We start from the raw sequence: 16,615 nt of genomic DNA on the forward strand, positions 1-16,615 counted from the left end.
AGTACCAAGAAAATATTTTTTTGTCAATTTCCTTAAAATGTGCTGAGAATGTTCCAAAGCCAAGCCACTATCCTGGTCCATTCTCAGAAAGTTTTAGGATGGCCGAATGCAAAATAACCATAGGACAACCACACTCTCACCAAGCTCTAAGAAACATTTTCAGAATGTTATGTGCTAGCTGGGTTTACTCCCTCTGAGGGCTGACAGATCAATAACACAGAGATATCAACAACAAGCAACATGCAATGTTGTCCCATCCATCCCTGATTGAAAACAGTAACCACTGTTCACATTCACAGATAATGATCCTGCTCTTTCAGTGGCACAGCCATCTTTGTGGAGCCTCAGACTGGCAAATGAGACATCCTTCCCCCYGACCAAATCCAATTACTTTGGGACAATAGTAGCAGCCCTGCAGGCTCTGATACCTTTTTGGAAACCTTGGACATCCGATGGAGAGAACCAAGTGCCTCTGCTTTCCCTTCCTCTGTGTCTATCTATCCACCCATCTCAGCTTCCGCTAGGATTAACCAAGTGGATGCCATCTGGTGCAAAAAGCTAATCATGTCAAGGGTGTCCCCGAGTGTGTATGAGGACAGTGCACTGCTGTAGGCCTATACTCCCAATGTGGATGCATGACCCAGTCAGTCATCCATACAGTGATATATTAGGATTATAGGGATGTCGTGCTGCAACTGATAATACATTGGATATGAATAGCCTATTGTCTATCTTATCTCTGCATGAAATTAAAGAAGCTARAGATGATATATTCATTCCACTTCAGTGACTGAGTAATGGCTCAGTCCAGGTTGTCAAATTCAATCTGACAGCCTATGATACGGTACATTAATAGTAGTCTTGTTGGTTTGTATGATTACACGGATACTGCTTCGTACCCAGTGTTACTTTGCAAACCTACCATTATCTTCAGAGTTTTGAGAGCAGTTAAAAGGAATATGCACATACATCGTCACGACAACCAATCATGACAATGTCACATGGATTACTATGGCACCATCTGGTGGCAAACTTTAAGAGGAAAATTATATTTCTACAAACTTCCAAAGCTGTTCTTGTAAGATATAGTGGAGCTAGATAAACAGTTCTCTTTTCTTTTTTAAAATTTGGATTGATGGGGTAATAGACAAGAAAAACTAAAAGCACAAGACCACAATAAAATAAAATATTTATTGAGTTAATATTCTAACCACACACACCGTGGAGTACAAACCAACAACCCCTGATACTGGCAGACGTACATTGACACTGGTTTCTGTATTTGAGGAGTAAAGTGTTACGCTATGGATTATACACACAAAGACAACGAGCAGGCCCACAACAACCCCTTCCACAACCATCCATAAGGAGTAAGTGATGCTAACACCTTTGTGTGAATCAAAGTCAACATAGTCAAAAATCAAGCAGGCTTTCGTCTACCACAGTAGTCATCATGGAATATATTATGTGTGACACTGAGATCAATTACTTGACATAAAACAAATAAGGCAACAAGGGTAAGACAACCCTCAGACAAACTCAGGCAGGACAAGCCACTATTACTGATCACTGACTGACAACACTTAAAAACACACACGTCATCATAAAAAAAAAAAAACAGTGCAATTATCGTAAAATATATTACTGACTCTGTGTCCAGTCTGATTTCTGGAACCATCTGTATGTGATGGTATTGACAGTCATAATATCATACTTGCGAGAATCCTAACTTGGATAATCACACTTAACTCACAGATTTCTTAAAATCATGATAAACATGAGTTATGCTCATGGATCTCAAGTTAAGATTCAGGACACTTAGACTGGATGAGTGTTACCATAAGATATGGCTTTGCTATAGTGGTGAATGATCAATGGAGGGGCCTCAGCTCAGCCTACATCTGAAGCCTACATCCCCTCCTCCTGGACAAGGAATCTCCTTTAGCAGACAGACTCCTGGAGATGGGAATGATTGATTCAGTACTGGGTCAAACAGTCCCTCCGTCAGTGGTTTAGTGTTGGCTTGGGACCCATAGTCCCGGGTGTCAACAGTGTGTGTGTGTAATTGAGAGATGAGGAGATCACAGTTTGGGTTGGTTGGACATCTTGATCTTCAGGTTCTCCGCCAGCTTATCCAAGAATTCAAAGGTGTTCAGGTAGTCTGAGCGTTTGGTACTAAGAAAGGAGGAGAGGGGAAAAGTAAGAAAGTTTGAAGTGTGTGTGTGTGTGTGTGTGTGTGTGTGTGTGTGTGTGTGACTCACTCTGCCATGCCTTTGACACAGATAGCCAGATCCTTGGTCATGAAGCCAGCCTCGATGGTCTCAATGCAGACGACCTCCAGGGCCTCAGCAAACACACGCAGCTCTGCGTTGTCATCCAGCTTCGCCCGGTGCAGCAGCCCCCGCGACCACGCAAAAATGGACGCTGCGCACACACGACCACAACACATAAGGGAAATCTTTTCCTAGGTCCTTGTATTGCCTTTATTTCTCTTGGCTGGTACATTCAGATATAAAAACAGTGAAAAGGAAGAAGCTAGACTAGAGGTTTTAAGAGCAGGTATTATCAGTCATAGAGATACAATATGTTCTATTTTCCTTTCTATCTATGTGTTATTTACCAATGGGGTTGGTGGAGGTCTCCTTGCCCTGCTGGTGCTGTCTGTAGTGGCGTGTTACTGTACCGTGGGCAGCCTCTGACTCTACTGTACGGCCGTCAGGACAGATGAGCACACTGGTCATCATACCCAGGGACCCATAGCCTGGTGGACACACAAATACATTAGTCGCAAAGTGCTTAACAGCAAACTAAATTTCTATCAGAATACAGTGTATAGTCTGCCTTGAAAACCTACATTTAAGGTGAGAAATATAGCAATGTAGCCAATGACATTGTTTTCATTCAGAAAGCCTAGCTAAACAGTAACTCACCTCGTGATACTGTTTATCCCTCAGAGCTAGCTACTGTAGTACACATGTAGACTATCTCACCTTGTGCTACAGAGTCAGACTGAACGTCTCCGTCGTAGTTCTTGCAGGCCCAGATGAATCCTCCATCAGACTTCATAGCCTGAGCCACCATGTCATCAATCAGACGATGCTCATACCAGATCCCCTTCTGCTCAAACTTAGAGCGGTACTCCCTGCGACACACACAGGAACAGGTCTGAGGAGAGGGTTTACACACCAAAACCTCAATCTGTCCATTCTAAACTTGTGAGCCATACATTGAAAAGAGGCATGGTAGTTGGGGGGGGGGGGGGGGGCTTGCCTGCCATTGACCATATATCAACCATACTTTATTTATAATGATCATGTTTCATGTATGATGATCATGTATGATCTACTTCCTGAAAAATATATTGCCAGTAGGGACAATAATGATTTACTCGACTTGATTAAATGTTCTGAGGTTAGGCAGTCTTACTTCTCGTAGATCTCCTGGAAGATATCTTTGAAGCGTCCGTCATACTTCTTGAGGATGGTGTTCTTGGTGCTGAGATACAGAGGCCAACCTTTAACCAGGCCCATCTGGAAGGAGCTGTGGGCAAAGTCCCTGATGGAGCTGTCTGTGTTGTACATCCCCAGAGCTACACCACCTGAACCTGGAGGACAGAGAGACAGACACATGCATCATTCTCATGTAGATACGGTACACAGTCACACAAACACACACAAAGAAACATGCATGCACACACACAGCCTCATTAAGACAGCCTTTTCTCATTCAAACAGAACGATGGAGCCAACCTTAATRAAAGTTCAAGGTTTGTCTAGAGTATGTTCAGGAAAGGGAGGTCCATGGCTGATTTATCCTACAAGCAGAGTTAAATCAGATAACGCTATTCTCATTTTGTAATATTTACACTGCAAACACAATGTAAAGATAGTCAATATGATGTACCCAGGCTGGCACCATAGGCTAACACAGTGTTATATAAGSGACACAATCTGTACTGGACATTATTGCCTATACAAGAACAAAGAAATATTTTCATCGACAAGTAAACATGTTGTTTTACCTTCAAAGTCGTGGACGACAAAGTTCATTGGCTCCCCAGACTTGGGTGTGAATTTCATCTCCAATCTCCCAGGCCCTGGTACTACAAAGTCTGTGGCCTTGTACTGTGAAAAGAGGCAGGAGGAGAGGTCAATAGATGTAATACAGACAGGACTCCATCTAGTGGAGAAAAACAGCAATGCCACCTCCTGTCTGGTGCAACAGGTAATAATGGCAGACCCTGGTTGTGACCCCACTCTCCAAGGGCGTCTCAGGGGGATATGCTAACAGTTCTTTATGAATAGATGACAGGTTACAATGCTGTTGTATATTGGGCTAATATGAAACATTGTTCCGAATGGCTTCTACCAATCAGGAGTGTGGATGCAACAGAAAAAGCAAATCGAGAAATAGCAGTAAAACAAAACATGTATCATGCATCCAGGCCATAACGTGACACGATTCTCAACAATCAGTAACCAACCCAGCGCTCACCTCATTTGTCATTTGAGCATATTAACTATGGCATGGTGCCACGTACATGTTCTATTATCCTCTAGCTGCTGTACAGTATGAATGATGTAGCAGTTTGAGACTTTGATCCAGGGAGACAAGTGTCAACATCATGGTCCAAAGGGCAACAGATCCATTTAATCAGTGACTGACTGAGCCTTCAGCGACAACACCAGGCCCCTGCCTGCCCATCTGTCTCCCTGTGAGCAGGCCTGACAACCACAGCTCTAGTCGGCATAAAGTTAACATGTGATCAACTGGGTCGGTTACTGATTTTGAGACTGGTGTACAAGATCTCCCTTCATTGAAAACGTGTTAACAGATACAAGGAACTAATAAACACATTGTGTCGTCTACCTACGGCCTAGCATCCATCCTTCCACCTTTGAGGTAATCAATTACCTTCAAAAATGGTAGATTTAAGGAAGCGAGGGACGAAGAAGGGCCTAGAGAGCGACCTTGAGAGACTCATTAGGGGTGCATAGAGTAAAGGAGGGTTGATGAATGGTTAGTAAGGGTTCTACTGCTGAACGGTTGGTAAAAGGTTACCTGGTCTCCGTGGGCGTGCCTGCCGATGATGATGGGTTTGACCCAGCCGGGCACCAGGCGGGGGATGTTCTTACAGATGATGGCCTCCCTGAACACGGTGCCTCCCAGGATGTTACGGATGGTTCCGTTGGGCGAGCGCCACATCTGCTTCAACTTGAACTCCTCCACCCGGTTCTCGTCCGGCGTGATGGTGGCACACTTAATGCCCACGTTGTATCGTCGCGTCGCCTCCGCCGCCTCAACGGTAACCTTGTCGTCCGTGGCGTCGCGGTTCTCCATGCCTAGGTCGTAGCTGATGGAAGTGCAGGGAGGGTAGCAGAAGAGAGGAGCAGGGAAGGGGGTAGGGAGAAAGTAGAATTTAGTTACATTCAGGTTTCATGGGAGGGAAAATGCCATGAAAAGTGCATTGGGCTGTGAAACTAATCTGACATTATATTATTTGTTTTACAGTTGGCTATACTATGATACAATCATATTTAATTCTGATACAATGTGTGTTTTTTTATGTTGGTTTTAAGCCTTCTATAATGAAGTCAGTGGGGATTCCCAATCCAAACCGCTACCTCAGATGACTGAACCACCTCACCATGGAGTCCCCTGCTCTACCAGTTCACAGAGCCACACTGTAGCAAAGCAGCATGGGACCCAGGAAACAAAGTCTTTCGGTTTACATTTTTGTCAGTAGCCTACACACAATACCCCAAAGTGGAATTATGTTTTTAGAAATTTTTACAAAWGAAAAGCTGAAATGTCCTGCGTCAATAATTATTCAACCCCTTTGTTATGGCAAGCCTAAATAAGATCAGGAGTAAAATGTGCTTAACAAGTCACATAATAAGTTGCATGGACTCACTGTGTGCAATAAGTGTTTAACATGATTCTTGAATGACTACCTCATCTCTGTAACCCACACATACAGATAATTGTAAGGTCCCTCAGTCGAGCAGTGAATTTCAAACACAGATTCAACCACAAAGACCAGGGAGGTTTTTCAGTGCCTCGCAAAGAAGGGCACCTATTGGTAGATGGAAAAKAAATACAGACATTGAATATRCCTTCGAGCATGGTAAAGTTATTAATTACACTTTGGATGGAGTATCAATACACCCAGTCACTACAAAGATACAGGCATCCTTCCTAACTCAGTTGACGGAGAGGAAGGAAACCGCACAGGGATTTCACKTTGAGGCCAATGGTGAGTTTAAAACAGTTAAGAGTTTAATGGCTGTGATAGGAGAAAACTGAGGAAGAATGAAAAACATAGTTACTCCACAATACTAACCTAATTGACAGAGTGAAAAGAAGCCTGTACAGAATAAAAATATATTCTCAAACATGCATCCTGTTTGCAACAAGGCACTAAAGTAATACTGAAGGAAAAAAAAAAGTGGCAAAGCAATTCATTCACTTGTCCTGAATACAAAGTGTAACGTTTAGGGCAAATCCAATACAACATATTACTGAGTACTACTCCCCATATTTTCAAGCATAGTGGTGGCTGTATCATGTTATGAGTATGCTTGTAATCGTTGAGGACTGGGGTGTTTTACCAGGATAAGAAAAAAACAGAATGTAGCTAATCAAAGACAAAATCCTAGAGCAAAACCTGGTTCAGTCTGCTTTCCATCATACATTGGGAGATTGTAATCTAAAACACAAGGCCAAATCTACACTGGAGTTGCTTACAAAGAAGACAGTGAATGTTCCTGAGTGGCCGAGTTACAGTTTTGACTTAAATCTACTTGAAAATCTATGGCAAAACCTGAAAATGGTTGTCTAGCAATGATCAACAACCAATATGACAGAGCTTGAAGAATTAATAAATGGACAAATGTGGCACAATCCAGGTGTGGAACGCTCTTAGAGACTTACCCAGAATGACTCACAGCTGTAACCGGTGCCTAAGGTGATTCTAACAAGTATTGACTTAGGGGGTTGAATACTTACCTAAATCAAGATATATTAGTGTTTTTTCCCCCTTTTCATTTCAACTTTGACATTAGCGTTTTGTATAGATCATTGACAAAAAAAATTACAATTAAAATCATTTTTAATCCCACTTATTAACAACAAATTGTGGAAAAAGTCAAGGGGTGTGAATACTTTCGGAAGGCATTGTAGAAGATGCAAACAAAAAAAACTATTCTGAAAGACCCAACACATCCTCGCAAGGGATGGGGATGCTCTGCTCACAAAAACAAGGTAGTGTAGGAAGGAACACCAGTTTCATCACCCCACAAAAATAGTACTTTGTGTGCACCCGTACTTCCAAAAAGACAAGACTAAGCATAAATACCCATAATTTGCTTGTAGGCCTTTCCTTCGGAAACTACCTTTCATCCAGTTTTTCAGATTCTCATTCCACTCCCCTCCTCTCCTCTCCTCTCGCCCGTAGCCTAGTATTACAACAATGTGCTGCACCACAGAAATACTGTACGTTAGATAAGAAATATTAGGATACACAACCACAGATCAGCACACAGTAGAGGTGTAACTCAATGTCTCTGTGAAACACCACACACAATCTCTGAGACGGTGTGAAACAGCACTACAGGCTTTGTGTAATTGTGTGTGATGGAGATAAGCTGCACTGCCTCCTGAGAGGGCTGTTTATGCAGTCTGAGGGATTGACCAAGATGACCCGTCCACTCACCCCACATCCCCCACCCACACCAATGAATGCATTCCTAAAACTTTTGAAACTAATGAGGGTGCCCTACAGACACACAGAAACCGAGACAGCAGTAATAACACAACCCACCAAGAAACCCCCCCCACCTCAAGCTATCAGTTAGGCATTCTTGCTTGACCAACTTCACAGATGCCATAATTTGATACATTTTTTAAATTACAAAAAAAAATCCCTGGACATTTGTGATGACAGAGGTTAGGTCATGGGTTTGGAACACTTGGAGGTTTGTATCATGACTTGACTGTGCTCATGTGGCTCTGTTGGTTATATAATTACTATTACACCTTATACACCTTCTTGCATTAATACTGAAAATATTGTGAAATCAGCTCTTACAAACCGACCTTATGGATTTATTCCGGGCCTTTAGGTGATTCGGTCCAAAACTCAGTTTTGAAGTTGAGTTAAGACAGAGGGTGAGGTCATGTGAATTGTGATATTAACTGCACTGCAGCTAAACTCCTGTGTGTGTGTGTGTCAGTGTTAATTTTGTCAAAAAAAATTATGAAAATATTCATCAAACACCTATTTTCAGTGGCAATTAACTAGACGATAACTGACTAAATAGACCCAGAAAAAACTCTATGAAAATTATTTTTAATTTCAGTTGACGAAAATGAGACTAAATTATCTCTGTGACTAAAATCTGACTTGTAAATGGAATGGGCAAGAGTTTTTGGAGAAATTGAACAGCTCTCCAATCTGGTGGACACACATCATTGATGCAAATAAGGTACACACCATGGCTACTCTCCCGGTGCACGGCACAAGCTCCCCGTAGAAAAGGGGGCAACTTTTGGAGCCACTGTACTTATTGTGTCGATTCAAACAAGACCGAATGCAACGTTTCCACGGGAGAAGACCAGTGGTGTAAAGTACTTAAGTAAAAATACATAAGTATTTTTGGGGGAGATTATATATATATAAATATATAAATAAAACAAACAAACAAACTCAGCAAAAAGAGAAACGTCCCTTTTTCAGGACCCGGTCTTTCAAAGATAATTCTTAAAAATCCAAATAACTTCACAGATCTTCATTGTAAAGGGTTTAAACACTGTTTCCCATGCTTGTTCAACAAACCATAAACAATTAATAAACATGTACCTGTGGAACGGTCATTAAGACACTAACAGCTTACAGACGGTAGGCAATTAAGGTCACAGTTATGAAAACTTAGGACACTAAAGAGGCCTTTCTACTGACTCTGAAAAACACCTAAATAAATATCCTCAGGGTCCCTGCTCATCTCCCTGAACGTGCCTTAGGCATGCTGCAAGGAGGCATGAGGACTGCAGTTGTGGCCAGGGCAATAAATTGCAATGTCCGTACTGTGAGACTCCTAAGACAGCGCTAAAGGGAGAGAGGGAAGGACAGCTGATCGTCTTTGCAGTGGCAGACCACGTGTAACAACACCTGCACAGGATCGGTACATCCGACCATCACACCTGCGGGACAGGTACAGGATGGCAACAACAACTGCCCGAGTTAGGAACGCACAATCCCTCCAGGAACGCACAATCCGTCCATCAGTGCTCAGACTGTCCACAATAGGCTGAGAGAGGCTGGACTGAGGGCTTGTAGGCCTGTTGTAAGGCAGGTCCTCACCAGACATCACCAGCAACAACGTCACCTATGGGCACAAACCCACCATCGCTGGACCAGACAGGACTGGCAAAAAATGCTCTTCACTGATGAGTCGCGGTTGTCTCACTAGGGGTGATGGTCGGATTCGCGTTTATTGTCGAAGGAATGAACGTTACACCGAGGCCGGTACTCTAGAGCAGGATCGATTTGGAGGGTCCATCATGGTCTGGGGCGGTGTGTCACAGCATCATTGTTGTCATTGCAGGGAATCTCAACACTGTGCGTTACAGGGAAGACATCCTCCTCCCTCATGTGATACCCTTCCTGCAAGCTCATCTTGACATGACCCTCCAGCATGACAATGCCACCAGCCATACTGCTCGTTCTGTGCGTGATTTCCTGCAAGACAGGAATGTCAGTGTTCTGCCATGGCCAGCGAAGAGCCCGGATCTCAATCCCATTGGGCACGTTTGGGACCTGTTGAATCAGTGGGTGAGGGCTAGGGCCATTCCTCCCAGAAATGTCCGGGAACATGCAGGTGTCTTGGTGGAAGAGTGGGGTAACATCTCACAGCAAGAACTGGCAAATTCTGATGCAGTTCATGAGGAGGAGATGCACTGCAGTACTTAATGCAGCTGGTGGCCACACCAGATACTGACTGTTACTTTTGACTTTGACCCCCCCTTGTTCGGGGACACATTATTCCATTTCTGTTAGTCACATGTCTGTGGAACTTGTTCAGTTTATGTCTCAGTTGTTGAATCTTGTTATGTTCATACAAATATTTACACATGTTAAGTTTGCTGAAAATAAACGCAGTTGACAGTGAGAGGACGTTTCTTTTTTTGATGAGTTTATATTACCTACATATTATATTTGCTACATTCCTGAAATTATGTACTTTTTACTCCATACATTTTCCCTGACACCCAAAAAGTAATTGTAATATTTMTAATGCTTAGCAGGACAGGAAAAATGTTCAATTCACACACTTATCAAGAGAATATACCTGATCATCCCTACTGCCTCTGATCTGGCAGACTCATTAAAAACAAATGCTTTGTATGTAAATGATGTCTGAGTGTTGGAGTATACATTAAAATAAGAAAATTGGGTACTTTTTCCACCACTGGAGTAGACAGCGTTGGCACCCACAAGTTGACTGGGAAAAATACTACCAACCCCAAGAGAAATCTGAAAGCGCACCATCCCAATATACCGTATATGTTCAGGTAATAAAATATTTATAATGCTAGCTAGTTAGTTTGCTCCAACCTAACAGACCACTACTTGACAGAACTTTGATTGCAATTTAGCTACAGTATGTCAAGGGACAAGGCTCCAGACTGCAAACATTTAGTCACATTTTGACTTGGTTGCATCAGTGCCAGCTGATCATCATTAGGGTCACATTAATCAAACGTTTCAAAACGTCCTATTTTTTCAGATAAAACCATGATTTGGTCAAACAGTAAAGTGCATTATCCTCACAATTCCTTTAATGAAAGTCTACCCAGCTCCTGGGCCTGCTTCAATAATGAGCGAGCCCCTCTCTCTCCCCGGATGTGCTCCGGGAGAGGGGAAAAAAGGCTTCTGATTGTACATTTCAAAATGCAATTGTGGGAAATACAAAGCTTTGGATGCAACTACTGTTGTTCTCAACTTTCTTTGGCTATATTTTTTARTTATTTGTCATCTCTTAATATTGAGCTCAATAGCAACTATTTTACAACCAAGATATTTGATATGGCTTTAAGATAGGAAGCATGGATCGGCCATTCCGAGTGAATCATGCATTCCTGCTTGGACATGTTAGATGAAACAACTTATTTATTGAATAGCCTACCACCTCAGTAGTATATTACACAGTCTAAAGCACTGTGAATGATGTGATAACACCTTTTTTATATGGTGTGATGCCGCGGGGGAAAATTGGTGCAACCAAATCCTGGGCTGGTGCCGCCAACTGAAAAAGTAATTGGCACCAATCCCACCAGGAGAAAATGCTAGTCTGGAGCCCTGTCAAGGGGGGATTTTCAATCTGCTGCTGAGTAATGTGTTCTTCTGCCAATTTGGCTGTTGGGAAGAGAATCATGCGATAGAATGTAATGCATAAAAATATGTTTGTGCACATGGAAGTCAGTGATTTATGTTTACTGTAAGTTAATGAGGCAGTAAATATGCAATGTGACTTACAATTAAAGGGTTTTTAGTTGACTAAAATGGCCCACTGTTTGTCATTTTGACAATAGACTGAATCAATATTCAAATGACAAAAATGTGACTAAGACTTAATGAAAGAAGACTAGACTAAATAAAAATAAATTGTGCCAAAATTAACACTGGTGTGTGTGTCATCAGTCCAGTCTAAAGGGCATATACTGGCGGTGCAAAAAATAGGAGTGGGAAATCAATGGACGGTACTAGAGAATGAGACTATAACTGTTCAGATATACAGACCAGAGTTGTACATCTTGAAAATTATATTTTCTTGATCGTCCTAGGTCAGTCAGTAGAGTAGCAACTACAGTAGACTGCTGATGTCATGTGATCAGATTGTCTGCAGGTTTGGATAATACATTGGTCTTTATGCTACACCTAGGGACAGACTCGTCRTCAGAATTTGAATATGCATTTGTCTATACAAGTGATCAATTATTATACCAACTCCCTTTGATCTGGGCAGCACAACAGAAGCACACTTCTCTCTTATCTAATACTTGAAACACTCCACACATGCTGAACAGACATCTAACACTGGGTAGCATAAGAGTACAATAAAAAACAAGTTTAAGTGATAATGCCAGAGAATCCGGTGTTTGGAGGGTATATTGGCACAGGTGATGTTAGGCAAACCGTGACAATATATCCTCCAAACACCGGCTTCAAGGGTATTATCACTTCTATACAACGGGTTACCAACATATTCAAATGATTGACATTTTCATTAAAAAAATATTTTTTTAATGATTTTATTCATGCATTTCATCCTTSCACAAGATATAGTCCAGAAACAAATCTAGGGTTACTACCCAAGCCAATCAGTTTGGTTGCTAGAGACACGACCCGGTCATTCAGTCTTTTTGTTCTGTATCTATGGACGTGTCCCAGTCGTTTGTTCTAAATGTTCCATTGCCATACTGGCTGGCAACGTTCTTATCCCTTGCTTGCTAGCTAGCCAACTACGGCTAACTTACAGTCACGTCAAAAAGTGTAGACAGAATAACAGTAAAGTAGCCACATTTGCATTTCTTTAAGCTGTTTTCTAATGACATTTATTTGGATACATCCATAACAATGAGCTAATGAGGTGTGATTTCGTCTGGCATACAACATTTGTTCACTCGTCAGGACACTGTTGTTCAGAGGAGCTAGCCAACAACACAGCTAACACAATCACTTCAAACTGAAGCTGGAAAGTCTGCAAACTAGCTGCACTTAATTTCATTTGACCTTTTTTCAATTGACATTCCTTTGTATATATCCATAAAAATGATGCCAGCTGTTCATGATTTCGACTGGCTGAGAAAAACTGCCTGCCTGTCTGTCTCGTCCCGACACGTTCATTACCATGGGACAGCTGGAGATTGAATTTAAATATTGAAACAATGTTGCAAATGTCAGAGAGACAGACAGCAAGATTTATACAAATCGCCACTGTTGAAAACTAAATGTTAGTCTAAAAGAAATGTGAGATAATGTCCAGATGCTTTTTATAGTGGAGATCAATTTTATAAATTGCTTGGCTGGGCTGATGAGACAGTGGATTGCGCAATCAGTAAATAGGCATTTTAACGTCATAGATTTAGCTGGTGGAATAGACACGYCTGGAATGAATTTTTAACCAATCAGCATTCCAGATTAGACCCACCCGTTGTATACTGCGCAATAATATGCAGTGACAACTAACACACAGGTGTGTCCTTGGTGATATTGTGCTAGTGTCAAGGGTTAGCGTAGTGACGTGCCGTGCACAGCTACTATCAGCATTTCCACATCACTTGTGTGTACTCCTGGAAATTACAGGGAAATGGGTTTTCRTGACTATGTGACCTGACCAYYAAAAAGAGAGTATCGACAAATCAGGTAAAAACTGAATCACAGAGGAGCTGAAGCAGGTGTTGACAAGCTCGTCTGGTGTGACAAGTCTTCTACCCCCCCCCCCTCGAACTGGGAGGGTCTACGTGAATTTCTTCAATAAGAAGTGCTCATTTTCATTGAAAGACGTTTCCCGTTACAAAACGCTTTTCTACGGTGTTCACTAATGAATACAGTCAGCAGGTATAACTCACCTGTGCAGGTCCATCTCCAGGTAGGGGAAGATGAGCTTCTCCTTAATGAGCTCCCAGATGACTCTGGTCATCTCATCCCCCTGCATCTCCACCACCGACCCTGCCTTGATCTTCTGAGACATCTGGAACTTGGGGGAGAGATAGACAAGGGAAGAGAGAGTCAGAGTCAATGGTAACAAGAAAGGGGCAACTGGCAAGCTTGAGACTATACTGCCAAGCCTTTTGAGCGTTGGAAGTTATTTCAGGAGTGATACTGTTATGGCCATTTTAGCCAGCTATATGTACATTTTAGTCTTTCAGCAGACACTAATCCAGAGCGACATACAGGAGAAATTACGGTTAAGTGCCTTGCTCAAGGGCACATCTACTGATTTTTCACCTAGTCTGATTGGGGATTCAAACAAGAAACCTTTTGTTTACTGCCCAAAAGCCACTAGGCTACCTGCCGCTTACCAGTGGCATGTATTCATGGATGCCAAGGGAAGCCAGCCCCCCCACTCCCCAAATATATACAAAATAAATAAATATCTTTAGTTTCTCTGTTTCATAATTTTCCTTCAATTTGCAAGAGGATGAATGTAACTCACAGGAGAAAGCACCCGAGCGAGCGAAACAGCGCCCCTCTGTCTATCTACGTGTAGGCCATATATCTGATGCTATCTGGTCCAAACAAGTATGACATTGTTGCCGCCCGTAGCATTGAAGGCAAGGGAAGRCAGCAAGCATTTGGCTTCCATTGATTAAAAAAAGTATYCAAAATTTGCCAATCAGCTTTGAGCGAGCTCAACTGTGAATTGTTCTGGCTCACCAACAAACAAAAAGTAAACGGAAGCCGGCTTGGATTTTGGCGTCACTCCTATCAAATCCCATTGGTTATGTTGTTGTCCTCCGGTGGCTAGCTAGCTAGCTAAAATTGGAACTTTTCTAAATTAGCCATGGATGGAGCTAGGGATTTGGACTTTACTTAATTCTCTGTACTGGCCAATGATTATAAGGACCATTCTGATCCAACCATTAATTCATACATTGTTGTGCCCCTGGCCTGAGAGGATGGAAGTTCAATTTGTAGCTATATGTAGAAGGCTAATGTTAACTAACTAAAGTTGTCCATTAATGGAAATTAGCCTAGCGCTCACGCATTTTAGCCAGGTAGCCTAGATTGCTATCCGGTTTTGTGATAAAACAAAAAGGTGTGATTGAATTTATTCTGCCATTGTGTCTTCTTATTGTCTCGGCCTTTAGGCCTGAATATCATGGTCGCAAGGCATATGAATTAACAGGTTATAAAACAAACAACGCAATTATCACAACACATAGGTTGTAATATGGCTTGGCTTTCCCAGTGATTTTACCCATGCACCGATACTGGCGCTAACATGAACCTAGTCTGATTAATCAGGCTGAAATACACAATTAATTGGTATATTGGCATTAGTTTCAGGCCAATTAATTGTGTATTACAGCCTGATTAATCAGACTAACATGAACGCAGTTAACTCTGGGTGACTAGTTTCACAAGTCTAACAAATATCTCGACCAAAATGTATTTATACAACTATTTCCTATTTCTCTGAATGTGAACATGGGATACATGACAGGCAGGATATGTTCAGTTACTTCGACCAACAACAACCCTGGAGTTAAAATGTAACCAATCAACAATGCAGTACTGGTGCTAGTTTGGAGTAGATAGCCTACACTGTTTCTTCTGAAAACTTTGTATCAATGTTTCATCATTCGACCCAGAAAGAGCAGCCGCAGAATGTTACACGAAAACACACATGGACATCGTATGACGAGGAGGAGTTAGTAATATAGGGATACACTGGCAAAGACGAAGTTATAAACTTTAGATCTCACGTTACAGTCTGTCTGAATTACCTAATGTTAATCCTGATTTTCTACTTCCTGAATGTATGTGAGCCGGGTGTGAAAATAGATGTCATTATCATCCTTTACAACAAAGCTCCACACTTGTGATTGATTTTCAACAGGCCCACATCTCTGGCTACATTAAAACGATCTGTAAGCAACATTTCAATGCATTGTGCAGTGTATATTCCCGTTTCATGTAGCGGTTTCATGGTTTAAAGGACCCCAATAGCTTTTGTTTAGTCCAACAATGGTTACTGTTGCAGAACACAATGGGGATTTGCGATGAACACACATTTAAGCTTTTAGGCATAATAAGCGACTCTCCTGAAATGCATAAGAAGATGTTATGAATGCCTACCTTTGTTTTCTACCTGAACCACAATCTGAACAAGTAATACTCGATGAAGCAGTAGAACGTCTTGTTCTACACCGACTTCCTGAAGTATCAACAGAGGCGTCAACCTTTTCGGCAACCGTGCACTCGCCCGCTCGAAAGACACTCCCTGTACCAATCAACGGAGATGTATAATCTAAAACAGCCAATAAAGTAACCCCCACAGCTGTSGGCGCGTCTTTATTGGCGGGTATCGGGTAGGTGTTTGTTCAAGAGGGTCGGTGTGTGCTATGCTAATCATTGCAACATAAGAACCTGTTCATAACCAAGTTGTTTAGACATTCGGTAGATTTATAGATCAGATCATCTGTGGTCGGTTTTGACAAAAAAAAATGCGTCATATGACATTCATGCGCTTTCAAATAAACCTATTTCAAAAGATGTAGTTGCTKGGCTATCACCAGAGAGCAAAGGGCTAAACGAGAAGGATAACTGGGTCAGAAATCGGTCTTGTCCAGCAGGTGGCGTTTTTCGTTCACCAAGTCATTCGTTTTTGTATGGCGGTCAATGAGTGTCGAATTTAGTTAAAATATGAAGGGCTTATTGCTACGTGGCTTATTTGATCAAATAGAAGTTTCGTAATGATTAGTTTGTTACGAGTGTACTGATAAGTAGGACACGTGACATCCTGGTAACTTTGTGCCTGGTCTTCACACCACAGCCAAAGTCATAAACCCCAKCCATTTCTACAATGTATCTTCTTAAAAAGTGATT

General features: G+C 41.9%; 1 protein-coding gene across 1 annotated transcript; it reads right to left on the reverse strand.

Moving 5' to 3' along the window:
- Positions 1-1,604: 1,604 nt before the first annotated feature.
- Positions 1,605-16,002, reverse strand: idh1 (isocitrate dehydrogenase (NADP(+)) 1). Its single transcript, XM_024005859.3, has 9 exons — positions 15,866-16,002; positions 13,633-13,760; positions 5,062-5,353; positions 4,022-4,124; positions 3,427-3,604; positions 2,991-3,142; positions 2,621-2,761; positions 2,262-2,424; positions 1,605-2,175 (listed from the first exon to the last, which is right to left on the reverse strand). The coding sequence occupies exons 2-9, from the start codon at positions 13,752-13,754 to the stop codon at positions 2,082-2,084; spliced, it is 1,245 nt and encodes a 414-aa protein (XP_023861627.1). The 5' UTR covers positions 13,755-13,760; positions 15,866-16,002; the 3' UTR covers positions 1,605-2,081.
- Between the last annotated feature and the right edge of the window lie 613 nt (positions 16,003-16,615).

The sequence above is a fragment of the Salvelinus sp. IW2-2015 genome, linkage group LG2 (assembly GCF_002910315.2).
Source record: "Salvelinus sp. IW2-2015 linkage group LG2, ASM291031v2, whole genome shotgun sequence".
Classification (NCBI taxonomy): domain Eukaryota; kingdom Metazoa; phylum Chordata; class Actinopteri; order Salmoniformes; family Salmonidae; genus Salvelinus; species Salvelinus sp. IW2-2015.

Coding starts and splice junctions, on each gene's coding strand:
- idh1 (XM_024005859.3), bottom strand. CDS start 13,754: ATGTCTCAGAAGATCAAGGCAGGGTCGGTGGTGGAGATGCAGGGGGAT. Junction 4,125..5,061: donor GGCACGCCCACGGAGACCAG/GTAACCTTTTAC, acceptor CTCTTTTCACAG/TACAAGGCCACAGACTTTGT. Junction 3,143..3,426: donor TTCCAGGAGATCTACGAGAA/GTAAGACTGCCT, acceptor TGTGTGTCGCAG/GGAGTACCGCTCTAAGTTTG.